The sequence below is a fragment of the Balaenoptera acutorostrata genome, chromosome 3 (assembly GCF_949987535.1).
Source record: "Balaenoptera acutorostrata chromosome 3, mBalAcu1.1, whole genome shotgun sequence".
NCBI lineage: Eukaryota > Metazoa > Chordata > Mammalia > Artiodactyla > Balaenopteridae > Balaenoptera > Balaenoptera acutorostrata.
This window is the reverse complement of record NC_080066.1, coordinates 165,326,540-165,345,218: the sequence shown is the minus strand read 5'-3', so window position 1 is coordinate 165,345,218 and position 18,679 is coordinate 165,326,540. Positions and strand designations below refer to the sequence as shown.

The 18,679-nt window shown below is 38.9% G+C and overlaps 1 protein-coding gene across 4 annotated transcripts in view; it reads left to right on the top strand.

The window, feature by feature from the left end:
- The window catches only part of GALC (galactosylceramidase), a 97,733-nt gene that overhangs the window by 62,508 nt on the left and 16,546 nt on the right, over positions 1 to 18,679 (top strand). For 3 of the 4 annotated variants that reach the window (XM_057543201.1, XM_057543204.1, XM_057543203.1), the window contains 2 exons: positions 1,775 to 2,159; positions 4,383 to 6,212. In XM_057543201.1, the coding sequence (XP_057399184.1) occupies positions 1,775 to 1,921 (147 nt within the window). In that variant the 3' untranslated portion in view covers positions 1,922 to 2,159; positions 4,383 to 6,212. Of the gene's footprint in view, positions 1 to 1,774; positions 2,160 to 4,382; positions 6,213 to 18,679 lie in introns of those variants that run through there. The other variant, XM_057543202.1, reaches the window with a different exon arrangement.

Below are 18,679 nucleotides of genomic sequence, written 5' to 3'. Positions count from 1 at the left end.
TAGGTAGATGAATGGGGGTAGCTGTGTTCCAGTAATATTTAATTTATAAAAATAGGTGGCTGGCCTGTGGGCCATGGTTGGCTCACTCCTGCTCTAAATAAACAAATAAACAAAATTATGAAGGAAAAATGAGATAATGAGATAAAGTAGCTTCCCTGCCAGATTCTCTAGATAGAGAGGTCAGGGAAGACCTCTTGAAGTGGGAGATGTTTGAGCCGAGAGCTGAGTGGTGGGAAGAGCGGTCTGCGCACAGGGCATTGCTGTGACTGGCCTTGTGTGACGAGCTGCCAGAGGCTAGGCTGGCTGACACCTGGGGGGCGAGGGGCGGGGGGAGGATGAGCTTTAGTGTTTAATATAATTTGTGTACATAAGCTCCTTGGCTCAGTGTTAATATTCACTATCCCCTAAGTGGCAGAAGATGTTCAATAAGCACTTCTGGAGCTGAAGGTAGCTGTGCAGGTGTGTAGTAACAGAAATGTATGTGGCTCTGAATGTGGAGTTGGGCAACTCAAATTCAAGTCCTAGCGTTGCTGGTAAATCTGTGACTTTGATTTTTAGTCTCATTAAGTCACCGTGTCTCCATCCGTAAAATAAAAGAAGTAAATGAAGGCCCCTTCCATTATAATTTTATGACTTAAGAGCAGATTTTATTTTGATTCTTGGCCTAGTGCTTTGGATCTTTCACTCTTCACCCTTTGAAATTAGCTAGTTTTAAATGTAGCTGGAATGAGTGTGCTGTGGATATATGCTCATAAGCATGCTATAATAATGATAGTAAGAGCTGTGTGCCAGGTTAGCTGAGTAGGAATGGCAGCTGTCTGAGGAGGACATTATTTTTATCTTTCTCTGTCAGTGACTAGTAAGTTGTTCCTGTGGATATTTCTCTTCTTCTATCCACTCAACCCCCCGCCTCTCCCCAGTCATCAGTTTAACTGATGGTTACTGTTTTTCTAACTTAAGGGTAGGCTCTTGATACAACTTTGAAGTGGTATTCTGTACATGAGGATAAAACAATGAAACGAAGGTTAATTACTCCTCGCCCAGCTGGGATGAGGCTCCTTAATGAAGACCTTAAATAAACATTTTGAGGGACTTCCCTGGTGGCGCAGTGGTTAAGACTCTGTGCTCCCAGCGCAGGGGGCCTGGCTTCGATCCCTGCTCAGGGAACTAGATCCCACATGCTATGCTGCAACTAAGAGTTCGCATGCCACAACTAAGGAGCTGGCGAGCTGCAACTAAGGAGCAGGTGAGCCGCAACTAACACCTGGTACAGCCAAATGAATGAATGAATGAATAAATAAATAAATAAATAAGAAAAGCCTTTAAAATAAATAAATAAATAAAACATTTTGACCCCAGCAGTCCTGTCTGAAGAGCTGGTGGCTGTAAGCTGTCAATACAATGCATGTACATGCTACTACGTGTAAATGACAAATGTTTTTTTATTTTAGTGAGCTTTTATCTAAAATTTTATCATAATGTTATGAAAAGTGTTACATTTCTGCAGGTTTTACAGCATTTTGGTGGAGTACAAGGAAATATTGAGGTATTCTTGTACCTTGGAAACTGTTTATATAAATAGTTAAGAATCTCCTTTGAGAAAATTTTTTCTGTATTTCAAACTTTTGCTCAAACTTGTGGAATCATTTTGCTGTGGTAAATCTTAAGTGAGAAGGATATTTGTTGCACTAAGTAGGTGGGCCATCCATTAAGAAACAGACTTTAGAGGATCAGTTTCACATGTTTTTAAGGGATGTGTTTCTCCCCACTCCAGGGTGGTTTCTCTTCTGGCACGCTGAATGGCAAGCCTCTCTGGAAGAACGTCTCTGTGAACTTCCCGAAGAATGGCTGGGCTGCGATTGGAACTCACTCCTTTGAATTTGCACAGTTTGATAACTTTCGTGTGGAAGCCATACACTAATACAGAGTGCCACAGAACACTCTCTGGATTTTCTTTCTTTTTGGTTTTGGTTCAGAGCCATTTCTGGTTTTGATGGATCAATATAGGAGGCTTTTGGAAGCTACAAATAATGAAGAGTAAATGAGGAGAAAAATATATTTTTGCTTGATCATCTTGAAGATTTTTTTTTTTTAGAATTCCAAGGGGAAACAGATGAATCTTTAATATGACCTGATACGTCCCGTAGATAGGACACTAGGTACGTTGGTCCCATCCTGCAGAGTGGTTTGGGTGTTCAGACCTCGAAGGCTTGTGTTAATGCTGAGGTAGCTCTCGTCATCTTATTTGCACATGATCATGCAGATGGCAAGGACCTGATCATCACTGTGATGTATCTATTCATGCTGACTGTGTATCTAGTGAGCTGGTGTCCTCGTCGTGGGTAATGCTGCTGTAACAGGAAGCTGAAGAACACTGGAAATACTGCTTTTGTTGTTGTTGTTGTTGTTCGTATTACCTTTATTTTATTTTTATTTAAAATAATTTTTTTTAACATCTTTATTGGAGTATAATTGCTTTATAATGGTGTGTTAGTTTCTGCTTTATAACAAAGTGAATCAGCTATACATATACATATATCCCCATATCTCTTCCCTCTTGCATCTCCCTCCTTCCCACCCTCCCTATCCCACCCCTCTAGGTGGTCACAAAGCACTGAGCTGATCTCCCTGTGCTATGTGGCTGCTTCCCACTAGCTATCTGTTTTACATTTGGTAGTATATATATGTCCATGCCACTCTCTCACTTTGTCCCAGCTTACTCTTTCCCCTCCCCGTATCCTCAAGTCCATTCTCTAGTAGGTCTGCATCTTTATTCCCGTCTTGCCCCTAGGTTCTTCATGACCATTTTTTTTTCTTTTTTTTAGATTCCATATATATGTGTTAGCATACGGTATTTGTTTTTCTCTTTCTGACTTACTTCACTCTGTATGACGGACTCTAGGTCCATCCACCTCACTACAAATAACTCAATTTCGTTCCTTTTTATGGCTGAGTAATATTCCATTGTATATATCTGCCACATCTTCTTTATCCATTCATCTGTCGATGGACGTTTAGGTGGCTTCCACGTCCTGGCTATTGTAAATAGAGCTGCAATGAACATTGTGGTACATGACTCTTTTTGAATTATGGTTTTCACAGGGTATATGCGCAGTAGTGGGATTGCTGGGTGGTATGGTAGTTCTATTTTTAGTTTTTTAAGGAACCTCCATACTGTTCTCTGTAGTGGCTGCACCAATTTACATTCCCACCAAGAGTGCAAGAGGGTTCCCTTTTCTCCACACCCTCTCCAGCATTTATTATTTGTAGATTTTTTGATGATGGCCATTCTGACCAGTGTGAGATGATATCTCAATGTAGTTTTGATTTGCATTTCTCTAATGATTAATGATGTTGAGCATTCTTTCATGTGTTTGTTGGCAATCTGTATATCTTCTTTGGAGAAATGTCTATTTAGGTCTTCTGCCCATTTTTGGATTGAGTTGTTTGTTTTTTTGATATTGAGCTGCATGAGCTGCTTGTAAATTTTGGAGATTAATCCTTTGTCAGTTGCTTCATTTGCAAATATTTTCTCCCATTCTGAGGGTTGTCTTTTCATCTTGTTTCTGGTTTCCTTTGATGTGCAGAAGCTTTTAAGTTTCATTAGGTCCCATTTGTTTATTTTTGTTTTTATCTCCATTTCTCTAGGAGGTGGGTCAAAAAGGATCTTGCTGTGATGTATGTCATAGAGTGTTCTGCCTATGTTTTCCTCTAAGAGTTTGATAGTGTCTGGCCTTACATTTAGGGCTTTAATCCATTTTGAGTTTATTTTTGTGTATGGTGTTAGGAAGTGTTCTAATTTCATTCATTTACATGTAGCTGTCCAGTTTTCCCAGCACCACTTATGAAGAGGCTGTCTTTTCTCCATTGTATATTCTTGCCTCCTTTATCAAAGATAAGGTGACCATATGTGCATGGGTTTATCTCTGGGCTTTCTATCCTGTTCATTGATCTATATTTCTGTTTTTGTGCCAGTACCATACTGTCTTGATTACTGTTGGTTTGTAGTATAGTCTGAAGTCTGGGAGCCTGATTCTTCCATCTCCGTTTTTCTTTCTCAAGACTGCTTTGGCTATTCGCGGTCTTTATGTTTCCATACAAATTGTGAAATTTGGAAATTCTGCTTTTTGAAAACCACTTCAACATGTTATGCTTACACTCTAAAAAGTATTTTTTTCTTTTCCTTTTTAAGATGATGCTTTTGAATTATGGATATAAGGAGTGGGATGATTTGAAAAATGCCCCATTAATAAACTACCTCTAAAGCTATTTCTACAGTAATAAATATTAGCAGATTAATTGGGTTATCTGCATTTTTTAATTCTCTTGGGTCTGACTTTTAGTCTCGTGACCCTTATAACTCTCTGTGATCATTTTCCCAGGTGACTGGAAGGAGGAAGAAAACCCTATGTAGCCAGTGCTGTGAGTGGGTCCAAAGGTAAAATTGTAGCAGTTTTCTTGTGTTTCATTTCATTGTGCCTTTCATGGTCTGTCTTCTCTTGTGGCACTGGTGACAAACTAAAATAACTAATGAACACTTTTATCTCCTCATGCCTGGAATAAAAGGAACACCTATCTAGTTCATAGAATTGGATCATCCTCTAATATTTTGTGTGGTTAGAAGCATTTCTTTTGTTAAAGTACAAATATATTTAAGTATAGGTGAGCATATTTCTCATGCAGTATAATTTATATCTAATCATTAGTGTACCTCCTAGAAGCAAATCAATTATTCATGTGGATAAAGTAAATTCTGGAATTTTTTATAATGAAAGTTTAAAGCTATTGAACTAATTCTACAATTTTGGAATTTGTAGTGATTTAATGTAGACTAAACTGACATGAAGTTTTGTATTACTATTGGAGACAAGAAGCTAAATATTAGAGTAAATCAGATTACAGAGAAAATTTTAAAATTTAAACCAAGTCTAAGTGATTTCCAGTTTAGGTCCCTACATATTTTTTAAAATTAACTTTATTGAGGTATAGCTTACATACAATAAAATGTTCCCATTTTAAGTTTACAGTTCAATGAGTCTTGATAAATGGATATAACCAAGATATTGAACATTTCCATCACTCCAGAAAGTTCTCTTGTATACCTGTGCAGTCATTTCCCCTCATCCCCACCCCGATCCCAGGCAACCATCAATCTGATTTCTATTACTGTTGATAAGTTTTCTTTGTTCCAAAACATTATAAAAGTGGCATCATACACTTTGTACCCTTTTATGAATGGTTTCTTTTACTCAGCATAAAGTGTTTGAGATTTGTTTATGTGCTGAGTATATCAAAGGTTTGCTCCTAATTTCAAAGAGTATTCCATTGAAGGGGTATACCACAGTTTGTCCCCCCAATTTTTGGTATTACAAATAAAGCTGTTGTGAACATTTGTGTACAAGTCTTTGTGTGGACATATGTTTTCACTTTTTCTGGGTAAATACCAAGGAGTGAAATTGCTTGATCTTTTTGGAAAGTGTATGTTTAACTTTATAGGAAACTATCAAACTGTTTTCCAAAATAATTGTATGATTTTACACTCCCATTAGAAATGTTTGAGAGTTTCTGTTGCTCTGCATTCTTGACAGTGCTTCCTATTGTTATTCTTTTTAATTTTAACCCTGTCTTGTGAGTTTGTAGTAGGTGCATTAGCTGCTGGGCATCTTTTCAAGGACTTATTTCTCATTCATATATTTTTTTTGTGAAATGTTTGTTCCAATCTTTTTCTTTTTTTTTTTGTTCAAATCTTTTGCTCATTTAAAAAATGTGGTTCTCTGTCTTATTACTGAGTTGTAAGAGCTCTTTATACATTCCAGGTGCAATTTTTCTTTTAAATCAGATATGTATTTTGTCAGTTTTCTCCAAGTCTATATCTTTTGAAGAGTACAAAATTTTAATTTGGAAGTCCAATTTATCATGTTTTCCTTTCATGGTAGGTGTTTTTTTGGTGTCCTAAGAAATCTTTGTATGCCCCAAGTTCACAAGGATTTTCTCTTTTGTCTTCTAGAAGTGTAATATATTTAGCTTTTACATTCAGGTCTGTGATCCACTTTGCATTATTTTTGTACATGATGAGAGGTGAGAATTGAGGTTCAGTTTTTTCCTATATGGATATTCAGTTTTTCCAGCATCATTTGTTGAAAAGACCTTTCTTGGTCAAAAATCAATTGACCATATATGTGTACAACCAATAATAAACTCTCTATTCTGTTCTACTGATCTGTGTGTCTATCCTTAGGCAAATACCACATTGTCTTCATTACTGTAGCTTTATAGTACATTTTGAACTCAGTTTAAATCCCCCAACTTTGTTCTTCAGAATTGTTTTGGATAATTTAGGTCCTTTACACTTCCATGAATTTTAGACTCATTTCTGCAAAGGCCTTTTTGGAATTTTGATTGGGATCACACTGGAAGTACAGATGGGGAGAATGGATATCTTAATAATATTGACCCTTTAATCCGTGAGCATGTTCCATCTCCATGTTTTTAGGCTTTCTATAATATCTCTCAGCAATTTCTGTAGTTTTCAGTGTACAGGTCTTATACATATTTTATTAGATTTATCCTTAAATCTTTTATTTTTTGATGTTATTGTAAATGGTGTTTTCTCATTTTATTTTTCAGTTCTTTGTTTTGCATACATCGAAATACAGTTGATTTTCTTTTGTCAACCTGCAGTCCTACTGCATTTCTAAATTCACTTATTTTAGTAGCATTTAAAAAAAAATAAAATCCTTAGAATTTTCTGCATATACAATAATATCATCTGTGAATACAGATAGTTTTACTTCTTCCTTTCTGAAACATATAGGTGTCATTTCGGGGGGCTCTGAGGAGCCCAGTCCTTTATGTCTCAGTGCAGAAAGAATTCAGTGAGAGGCAAAGTGATAGATAAGAAGTGGTTTATTAGAACAGGATGCTTTTGAGGCTTACAAGTGGGCGGGCAAGAGGGTGCTGTGCCCGAGAACTTGGTGGGCTACAGGTTTATAATCAAAGGAAAAGTGGGGAGGGGAAAAGACCACTTTCTTCTTCATTCTTGAGTAGACGTCATGCTTTCATCACCAGCTTCTCCTCCAGGTTAGGCAGGGGAGTTTTTTTGTCCCTACATGGTCAAGCCAGGACTGTAAAAATTATTTCAGGTCTCTGTACAATGAGCACCTTTCCATAAATTATTGTTTTTTATGTGTGCAGAGAGCATGTCCTAGGGATCATTAACTTACTGAACTCACTGGGCAAGATGTGGGTCTCATGCCACCATTGTTTTATTGTTTTGGGGCATGTCTTGTGCTTTTGTCGCATGGTTTTGCTGCTAGGCGGGCCTGCTTGGTTTTGTGGTTAAGTAAACCTGCTTTCTTGAGTGATCATTAACTTACAGGGTCCTCCCATACTTTTTCTTTTTACTTACAATACCCTAATGGGATTAACTATTTAATTACCTGGTTTGTCCCTTTACTCTGTCCCTATCATTTCCAGTATGTCTGCTTTATTTCTGATGTTCTTGTCTTATTGCACTGGTTAGGACTTCCAGTACAAGGTAGGGAAGAAGTGGTAAGAGCAGATGTCCTCGCCTTATTCCTGATCTTAGGAGAAAAGTGTCTTGTCATTGAGTGTGATGTTAACTGTAGAGTTTCTTTTTTGTAGATTCCCTTTATCTAAGGAAAGTTACCTTCTATTTACAGTGTGCTGAGAATTTTATTATGAATAGAGATTTAATGTATTAAATGCTTTTCCTATACCTAATAACATAGTTATATGATTTTTCTCCTTTATTTTATTAAGGTGGTATATCACACGTTTGATATTTACATATTAAAACAACTTTGCATTCCTGAGATATAGCATGACCAACTGGGGTTTATTACCCTGTTTATATAGTAGTGAATTTGATTTCTGGGTATTTGGTTAAGGGTTTTTGTGTCTATGTTTATGTGGAATATTGGTCTAGTTTTTTTTTTTTTTCGTATAATGTCTTTGTCTGGTTTTGATAACAGGATGGTGCTTTATAAAATCAGTTGGGAAGTGTTCCCTCCTCTTCTTTATTTTTTGAAAGAGTTTGTGAGTTTCTTAAATCTTAGATGGAATCCATCAGTTGTATCGGTCAGGGTCCAGTCAGGAGGCAGAAGCTACACTAGGAAAAACTTAACGTAAAGAGTTACTAACTAGTAACAGGATTAACTACTAAGGGGTAAAGAGACCTCAAAAGAATACAGAAATGGCAAACGTAGAGACCAGCCACTTCCTTGACTGGGGCAGAGTGCTCAAGGCAGGAGCACATTTGGAAGAGGGCTTCCTTGCAAGGCCAGGATTCAGATCTCATTGGAGGCGGTACGGCTGTGGCACTGTGGATGGCATAGGAGTTTGCTGGGATGGTGAGCACTGGGTCTGGCAAGCAGGAAACTGCCTTCTGGGCTGTATTTGAGACTCATTGGGAAACTGCCTCCCGGGATGCTGCTGAAACTCTCTAGAAAGTTACCTTTTGTGGTGCTGGTGAAACTTTCTGGGAAAGCTCTTGGAGTGTTGGTGAAAATCACTGGAGGGTAAGTACTGGCTGTCCCAGCCCTCACTGGAAGGGGTGCATCACAGGGTGTCCCCAGGACTGCTATTAGCCCCACACCACAGGAGCAGGAAGAAGAAAGCACATGGTCTCAAGGATGAAAGCTCCTTTCCTCTGAATGTCCCTGCATTACCCTCCTTGCTCTCTGGCAAAAGAGAAGTGTTTACAGGCCCCAGCTCCAGTATCACAAAGCAGGTCAAAGAAGAGGAGTTGGGGCTGAGAATCTGTAACAGAAACAGGGTTCTCCAATTTTTAAATTTCTTATGTCAGTTTTGGCAATTTGTGTTTTTCAAGGAATTTGTCCATTTTATATAAATTGTCTATTGGCATAAACTGGTTTACAGTATTTCCTTTTTATTGTCTGTAAGACATTCCTGATATGGCCACTTTGTGCATTTTCTCTTTTTATATTAGTATAGTTAGAGTTTTGTAAATTTTATTTATCTTTCAAAGAACCAGATTTTGGTTTCTTAGATTTTTTTCCTTAGGTTTCTTTATTTTCTATTTTATTGATTGCTGCTTGTACCTTTGTTATTTATTTTCTTCAGCTTACTTTGGGTTTAATTTTCTCTTTTTCTCTTTTTCTAGCGTCTTAAGATGTCAGCTTAGATTTTTGATTTTGGATCCTCTTTTTCTTAGATATAGGCATTTAATACTAAAATTTTCTCTAACCACTAATGTAACTGGATCTCCCATATCTTGATATGTCATGTTTTTATTTTCATTCAGTTCAAAGTGTTTTCTAATTTCCCTTGTGTTTTTTGAACTTTGTGTTAATTAGAAGCATGGTGGTTGATTTCCAATTATTTGAGAATGTTTTAGATTTCTTTTTTATTATTGATGTTTAACTAAATTATGTTAGAGAATATGCTTTGGTTAGAGAATATTCTGTTTGATTTCAATTATTTAAAATATATATCAACTTGTTTTGTGACCCAATTTATCTTAGTTGATGTTCCCTTGAAAAAGAATACAGATTCTGCAGTGTATGACTGTAATGTTTCAAAATATTAAGTCATGTTGGTTGACAGTGTTGTTTAAGAAGTCTATGTCCTTATTGATTTTCTGTCCACTTGTTCTATAAATTATTGAGAGGGGAGTGTTAAAGTGTCTGAATACAATTGTGTTTTCTATTTCTCCTTTCAGCTCTGACAGTTTGATTCTTTTGGAGCTTTTAGAGCTTTGTCAGGGCAGATCCAGAGTAGCCTTTACTCCAGGTCTGGAGTAGCCCTGTTCTTAAAGCGTGGAATTCTCTGGGAGTTGAATGAGTTCACCACTATACAGCTCCACTGTAGTTCAGATCTTGAGGATCTCCCAGCTCTGTGAGAATTTTAATGGTTGTTCAGCTACTAGGTCCTTTGTAACTATTCTCTCCCTGGTGATGCTTTGCCTGGCCCATGGAGATTCACACTATGAATACATAGCTTAGCCTAGAGCCAAAGATGCAAATGAACCCCTCTGCAGATTTCTGGACCTCATTCTGCGTAGCTTCCTTCTCCCAGGTGCTCTGCACTGCAAATTTCAGGTGTCTCAGCCTCCTTCAACTCTGAACCTTATCTCCACGGCTCTATAAGACCCCGCCCCCATACTCTGTATTTCCCCTCTGTGTACTGGAATCTGATAAATTCCTCCATGTAGAAATAGGGGATCACAGGGCTTGCCTCACTTATTTCCCTTCTTTCAGGGATCACAGTCCTGGGGTGTGTTGTCTACTTTCTGAAACAGCCGGTTACAGCAGAAGGACTGGTCCATTTCTAGTTACTATTCTTTCATGGCTGAAAATGGAACTCTCAATTCATTTAATTTAATATTTAGCCTTCATGGTCTTTTCCAAAATCTTTTAACACTAATAATATGAACCACATGTCATTATAACTTTGACGCTGTTTCAGGTGGCAGCTTGATCTTCTCAAGTAGCTTTTAACCCTTTGGGTGAGGAATGTCTCATGCTTCTGCATTCCCTGTATTGGTGCACAGTATTAGTAGGTGCTCAGCAAGGACTTGATTTCTGGTCAGGTTTGATTTGATACACTGTGTTTATATATGGGTACTGGGAACCATGAATTGTATTTATCAAAGCAGACAAACCAAGCCTCTAGATGAAAACACTTTGTAAATGGCTAAAGTTACTTCACATACTGTCTTAGCTACTTGGCTGCTAGAACAAAACACCACACACTGGGTGGCTTATAAACAACAAACATTTATTTCTTACAGTTCTGGAGGCTGCGAAGTCCAAGATCCAGGCACCAGCATGCTCCCCTTCTGGTGAGGGCTCCCCTTCTGGCTCATAGCGGCTCTTCACTGAGTCCTCATGCAGTGGAAGGGGCTAGGGATCTCTCTGGAGCCCTTTTATGAAAATAATAATCCCTTACCCTCATGACCTAATCACCTCCCAAATGCCCCACATCCCAATACCATCATATTGGGCATTAGGATTTCAACATATGAATTTGGGGGAGACATAAACATTCAGATCATAGCAGGCACCTAAAAGTCACACTTGGAGGAGCGCCACGATAACGGTTTTGAACGTGAGTCCTAAGGTCTGGGTTCAACGCCTGCTCTCTTACTCATTGGCTGATTGAATCTCTTAAGCCTTCTGGGCTGAAGCTGCTGTTTCTATAAGCAGAGAAGCGAGGCTGCTTGCTGAGACTCCTTCCAGCTGTTGCTCTGTAATTCTGTGGCTTGTAAATCTGCGTTTCTTTATTTAATTCAAATCTTGCTTACCTGAAGAGGTAACTTTTTTTCCAAATCAGTACGGTTTGCTATCCATTGTTTCCCATAGTGCAGATGACCATACAATGCCTTGTACGTTTTCACTCCAGCAAAATGGCTTCCTCGAGTGAAATCATTTTGCAAATGGTATTTTACTTCATCCTAAAGTAATATAGATAAGCTTTGTGGCAGATGCCATTCTTCGAGATATGTGACCTTAAAAAAGGCTAGTTTATCATTCTCACAGGACTATTAGTAATATTTCAAACTATCATGGCGTCCAAACACTGTGGTAAGTTAGACTAGAGTCAAGCGGTAATCAAGAGGCATGATTTAGAAGCCCCAGTTTTGCTCATAGGTGGATTCTTTCTAACACTTGATTTTTCTCTTATCTTGATATTTTTCTTTCACTTGAAAGAACTACTTGTTTTCGCTGTATGTTGGAAGTACTATAATTTGATTGTATTATTCTGAAAATAGCCTTTTTGCTTTATTCTAGCCCATGGATAGTTTGAAACTGTTTTAAAACACGTTCTCCTCCTCCTTCTTCTTCCTTTTCTCCTCCTCCTCCTCCTCTTCCTCCTCCTCATCATCACGTCATCATCATCCTCCTTCTCCTCCCCCTCCTCCTCCTCATCCTTCTTCCTCAGCCCCCTCCTCCTCCCTCTTCTCCTTCCTCTTCCTTCTCCTCCTCCTTCTCCCTCCTTTTCCACCTTATTGTTCCTTCCTTCTCTCTTCCTCCCTCTTTCCTTCCTTCTCCAAAAAAATTGAACTTGATGCTCCATATAATTGATAATTGTTACTCAACTAGAAAAAAATGCAAACACTTTGAGGAATTGTGGGGATTGTTGGGCGAGAAGCTTGAAGTGATTTTATTCCAACAGGATATTTATGATTTTCACATTCACTGAGGGAGGGAAGCATGAAATTCAGCGATTTGAAGATTATACTGGAAAGACAGTTTATTACTTTCTGCATCTGTTTAACAGATTGCATTGATTAATGTTTTTGAATTGTGCGGTAGGTATTGAACACAATGTGGGGAGTGTTTTTAAGCCCGTGTTAAAGATTGATATGCAAGGTGGTATCATGTGCTTTGGGAATCAGTGTGGACTTTGGCATTTATGATATTGCTGCAGTGGATTTACTGCTCTGTTTGATAACAAACAGGCTGTCAGCCAATCAATTGCAAGACCCTACTAGACATAGGCAGAGGATACAATTTCCCTTAAAGTACGTAAATGATAGTAAACTTACCTGTGTATGGCTCTTCAGTGTGGGGGACACTATGGCATCCTCCCAGGTGGGATTGCACACTTTCTGGCCCTGAAGGCTCATAAGATTTCTCAGCTGCTTGTGATACTGTCTAACGGGTGGGAATATGGTCAGATTGTTTACAAATGGGATTCAGGGTATCTCTACGCTCTTGTCTCTTTCCAATTGCTCTGGAGACTAGAGGTGTGCCTGGCTACTCCTTCTGTGTAACTGGTAAGAACCCCAGGATCATCTGAGAATTTCCTGTAAGACTGGGTAAGTTGAAGATCAGTTTCTCAGGTATAGCCTCCCCTGGCCAGTCCAGGCCACAGAGCCTCCCAGAGTCTCTTCCTGCATACCCTCTGTGACAGATTTACATAAACTGTGATTACCTTTGCAAATAATTAAGGTTTGCAAAGAAAATTACCTAAGATGCTAGAATGTTTAATTTTATGTGTCAACTTGGCTAAGCCATGATACCCAGATATTTGGTCAAGTATTATTCTAGATGTTTCTGTGAAGGTATTTTTTAGATGAGACGAACATTTAAATGAGTAGACTTTTAGTGAAGCAGATTACCCTCCATGACGTGCGTGAGCCTCATGCAGTCAGCTGAAGGCCTTAATTTAAAAAAAGACTGAACTTCCTTGAAGGAGAGGGAAATCTGCCAGTGGATGGCTTTTGGACTCAAACTGCAACTCTTCCCTGGGTCTCCAGCCTGCTGGCCTACTCGGCAGATTTTGGACTTGCCAAGCCTTCCCAGGTGTGTGAGCCAGTTCCTTAAAATAGATCTCTCTCTCTAGATGTATACATCATGGTGGTCCTGTTTCTCTGGAGAGCTCTAATAGAGATGCCTTTATCATAGAAGTGCATTTTGGCATTCTTAAATGGAAGTAGATAAAATCTTCCATTTGGAGTACTGCATTACATTTTCTAATAAAAATGTAACTTAAGACACAAGGGTTTTTGGCTATTTTTTATAGAGGATAGAAGAGTGCATGGGAAACCTTCAATGATCATAAACATTTGTGAATGAAAGTCGAATGAAAAGCCTACAATTACTCTGTGATGACATTTCCCTCCCCTAGCAGTATAAAGGGTGTAAGAACCATTTACCTAATCCTCTAAAGAGAGTGCATATGGCTTGTTGGCTTATGGTGATGTTTAAGTAAAAAGCTTGCTAAAAATAATTGACTTTTGAAAATTACTCTTTTGCATGTTTCAGTAGCATTTTTCTTCCCATATATGCTTCTTGTTGACTGCTCTTCCTGAGGGGAAAAAGGGCCTGGCCCTTCCCATTTGAGAAGATGTACTGGAAAGACCAATGGACATGTCATTGACTGGAATTTAGTAACATTCTAGCCAGAGTCACCAGAGAGGCTGGGAATTAAGGTCTTTTAGCTGTGCATGTTGACACTCCAAATAAATTTAGGTTCAGTTGCCCAGGAGAAAGGGCAAGTGAATATTGGGGCCAACAGCTACCAGCCTCTGCCACCTGGTGCTTATCTTTGTTAGTGTTATTTAAGATCTCAATCTGTGGAAAAGCATTTTGCCTAGTGATTTTCAGTACTGCTATATTAAATCTGGCAGACCTGAATCATCATTGTTTTTAGGGTAAAACAAAAGCCACATACACACACTTAAAATTACTGGAAAATGTTGGAGCTGGCAGGGATCTTAGAGTCTGGCACATTATCTTCATTTGGCGGAGGAAGAAACTAAAGCACAGAGACGCGAAGTGACTTAAAAGTTATAATGCACTGCGAAGACTTCTTGGAAGCAGGAAGTTGGTTGTCTCAGCCTCTACCTATACCCACCCCCCGCCCCAAACCCTGTCATTTCAAGTTTAATCGAAGTCAGAAAGCTATCCAGCCCTTCAGGGCTGCATTTGTTTCTTTCCATGAAACTTAACTCTACAAATACCTGCCATCTGGGAATAAGCAAGCCCAAGTAAAAAGCTGCAAATTCTTGCTGTACCGCTCACACCATTTATTTTTAGCAGCGAAAGGATCATTCCCACTCTTAGCATCTTGAAATAATAAAAGCCGGCATCTATTGAGAATTAGTTTGTAAGCTCCATGGAAGCAGGGATCAAGTTTGATTTTCCTCATCACTCTATCCGTTGTGCCTAGCCCAGTCCGTGATGCGTACTACAGAACACAACAAATAAATAGCTGTTGGATGAGTGGACGTAGTGTTTACGAGGCGGCAGGCACTGTGTGAAGCACTTTTCATGAGTTATCTCATTCCATCTTCATAACTATCCCATGAGGTAGGTAATATTTAAAACTAAAATTTGAAAACGTGCCCAAGGATACAAACATAGTGAGTGTTAGGACCTGGATTACTCTGTCTGACTCCATCCTGAAATACTACGGAGGCTGGAGGTTTCAGGGTTGCCATTGATTATCATATGAAATGTATAAAACTACTGTTAGCTTAAATATGGGGAATTTTTAAAGCCTGACTAGCTGACATGTTATCCAGCACTAAAGATAAGTTACTGAGCCTTAAAAAATAATGGAAGAATAAAATAGGAAAAGACTGACCTGCTGGGTTAGCTAAAGATGGTTGGGTATTTGGGGAGGAAAAGAATGAGGTTGAGTGGAGAATAATTGTGCAATAAAGTTTCTACCTTATCTTGTTTGAGAGTCAAGGGACTTTCTTCTGAACCGTACGTTCCGTTTGAAAATGCCATCCTGTGGCGTATGACTTCTAGATCATAGATGAGAGACATTGAAATCTTATTTCCAGGGCTTATTCCCATGATGCTAAACCTTTCAGAGGAAATGGTGCCTTTGCGCAGACGCAGAGGAGAGCAGTGAGCCCCAAGAACTGACTCTGGTTTCTATGCCTCAGGCACTGCTCTTCCACCTTGTTGGGACAGAATTTTTCGATTTTTGTGTATGGGAGTTTTTATTTTCCCCCTGAGGCATTACTAATGCCAGAAGTCTGTGTTAGGTGGTGAGGATGAGATCCTGTTTCTCAGGCTCCTACGGCGAGACCTAAGCCACTGTGTCTGGAACAGAACTCCTAAAGCTGATCCACGGGACTGACTTGATCTAGGGCTCAAGTCTTTGAGTGGATGTGGGTTGGAGACCATAATGCCACATTCCTTTAAAGGTTTTATTTTTTCCCTCCCTCCATATTTCTAGAGCCTTGTTGTTCTCAACCATGGGTGCACATAGAATCATCTGAGGAGACCTAAAATATGGATGCCCAGGTTCCACCCCTAAGGGTCTGGTTTAACTAGTTTGGAGAGAGGTCCAGGCCCTGGCATTTATTTTAAAAGCATCCCAGGTGATTCTGATGTGTAGTCGGCGTTGAGAGTCATTTCTGTAGGCTCCTGCCCCAGTGACCATTGTTTTTCTTTGCCTTTCTCCCCTTCCTGTGTCCTGGCTCATGTAGTCTGGGGGCTTCTGCTCATATTGGGCGGCATTTGTAAGGACTGTTAAAGACTGTGCATTCGGTTGGGGTGCGGAGGACAGGGCACGGAAGGCTTGTATGAAATCACAGAGTGAGGTATATATAACAGTGGGCTATTTTTCTTTTTAATTAAAACTTAATGAATAAACCTAAGGAAAGAAATAATTAAAGCTAAACAAATGTGAACTAGAAAATTTTTATGGCTTTTCTGTAACCAGTAAATCTGAGCACAGATTATCTTCTAACAAGTGGAAAAAATAGGCTAAATGAATGCTTTTGTAAGAAATGACCTTAATAAAACTGACTCAAGATGAATTGAAAAGAAAAAAGAAAGCGATCAATTATCATGGAAGAAATTGAGCCATTTGCTGTAAAACATCAGACACAAACAGTGTCCGCTTGGATAATTTTAAAATATTGAGGACCAGATGGTTCCAAGGCTGTTTAAAAGGGTTCTAGAACAGAGAAAAAGAAGTAAAGCTTCTGAATTATCTTTCTGAAGCAAGCACACCATTGGTATAAAATAATGGGTGAGGGTATCTCTTAAAAACAGTTAGTAAAGGGATATATGTATATGTGTAGCTGAGTCACTTTTTTATAAAGCAGAAACTAACACACCATTGTAAAGCAATTATACTCCAATAAATATGTTTAAAAAAAACCCAAAAGTTAGTTAAGCAATTTAATCTTTCCTAAGAACATTGATATAAAATTCCCAAATAAAGCATAAGCAACTAAAGCATAGCAATGCATAAAAGGTTAGCACCGTGGCCTAGAGAGGTTCATTTTAACAAATCACAGATGGATCAATAGGGGAAATCTGCTAAAGTAATTGTCTATTTTGATGGATAAAGAAGAGGGAAAAGTATGGTGATTTCAATAGATGTGGCAAAGGCATTTGATAAAAGTCAATATATATTCTGGATAAACAAAACAGTAAAATAGTAATAGATCATATTAGGGAAATTTCAATAGGTTTTCATTATGCTTGATGGTGAAACACTAGAACCAGTTTTTAAAGTTAGAAATAGATGGGATGCCCACAGCAATAACCACTATGATTTAACAGATGTGACAACAAGTTTAGAGCACCAGGTGAACAGTGCTTTCTATGTTCCAGGCAAATCATTGAATTCTCCCAACACCTTGCAAGAGAAATGCTACTATTCACATTTTACTGATGAGAAAATAAAAGCACAGAGAAGTAACTTGCCCAAAGTCACACTGCCAGGAAGTGATAGAACTAGGACTGGACTTTGTGCCTACATTGCCCCTTTAGGAACAAAATTCTTGATAATAGGAGACTTGAATAAATGGAGATTGGAAGATAATTTTGTAAGGATGACATTCCCTCTAAATTTATTAATGAATTAAGCAATTCTCTGATTGTAATTCCGGTAAGATTTTCTTCACTTGAAAAAACAATTCTAAAGTTCCTCTAGGGAAATAGATATTCAAGAATAGCCAGAACAGATTTGTAAAGAAGTATAATGAGAAAGAACTTAAAGTTGTAGTCATGCAGTGAGCATGATAATGGCCCAGGAATAAACAAATAGGGGATGTAGAACAGGGGTCGGTAATCTAAGACTAGCAGGCCAAATACAGCCACGCCCATCATTTACATATAATCTATGGCAACTTCCATGGTACAAAGGCAGAGCTGAGTAGTTGCAACGGAGACCATTTGAGCAGTCAAAAAAATATTTACTGTCTGTTCCTTTACAGAAAAAATTTGCCAACCCTTGTGATAGAATGAAGTCTGCATTCAAGTGTCTATAGATGACATTTAAAAATCACCGGGATTATTTGATTACAGCAGTTCTCATAGTTCTTGTGCCCCTCTCTCCTCCAATACACACATACAAATTGCAAAGAGTAAGTAATAATTGTACTGAAAGAAAATACAGCATTTATCAACTTGCCATGGAAAAACATTTTCCAGGGATGCCATAAATGAAGATAAAGTGTTTTAAAATATGACTACAAACAAAATATTGTTTAAATGGCAAGGGAACAGCAGAAACAGTATTGTAAGTTAAATGGCAAACTTGGAAAAATATTTTAAGACATGTTTAGCATGGTTTAACATTTAGTGGTTCAGTTGCAGATTATAGAACCCACTCTGGCTCGTTAAGCAGGAAGGGATTTAACACAAGGAATTAAGCGGTTCCTGAATTGTTGGGAGGGCAGATCTCAGAGCTGGCCTGCCAGGGCAACTGCTGCTCTGGTTCACCCAGGAAGCTGCAGAGGAAGCTGCTGTCTCCTGTCATGGTCACTGGATCCCAGGGTCACCGTTGTGAGACAAAGATCAGGAAGCTTTAGCCAGCACTGTTGATTCACAAGCCCCATGGAGCCCAGTGACCCCAGAGCAACAAACGTGAGTGCCACATGTGCCTGGTGTGCCGACTCAATTTCCCAAGTTTCCTGCCAGCATGTCCCACGGGTAGCACGATAGCAGATTTGCAATCTTAGCTGCAAGGGGGTCTGGAAAGTGTGGTTTTCAGCTCCCCTGGAACAGGAGGAGTTTAGGGTAGGTGCTGAAGGAGCCAATCTACTGCCCATAATGATGCCCCCTGGCACGTACACAGTGAGAGCTGTGAGAAGCTAACCAGGAAAAGATAAGGGTGCTAATTTAAAAAACAGGCAAAGGAAAAGACATGTAACTCAAAAGAAGAAAACCAGGAGGTCAATAGAAATGAAAAGCTGTCAACCTTATTACAGTCA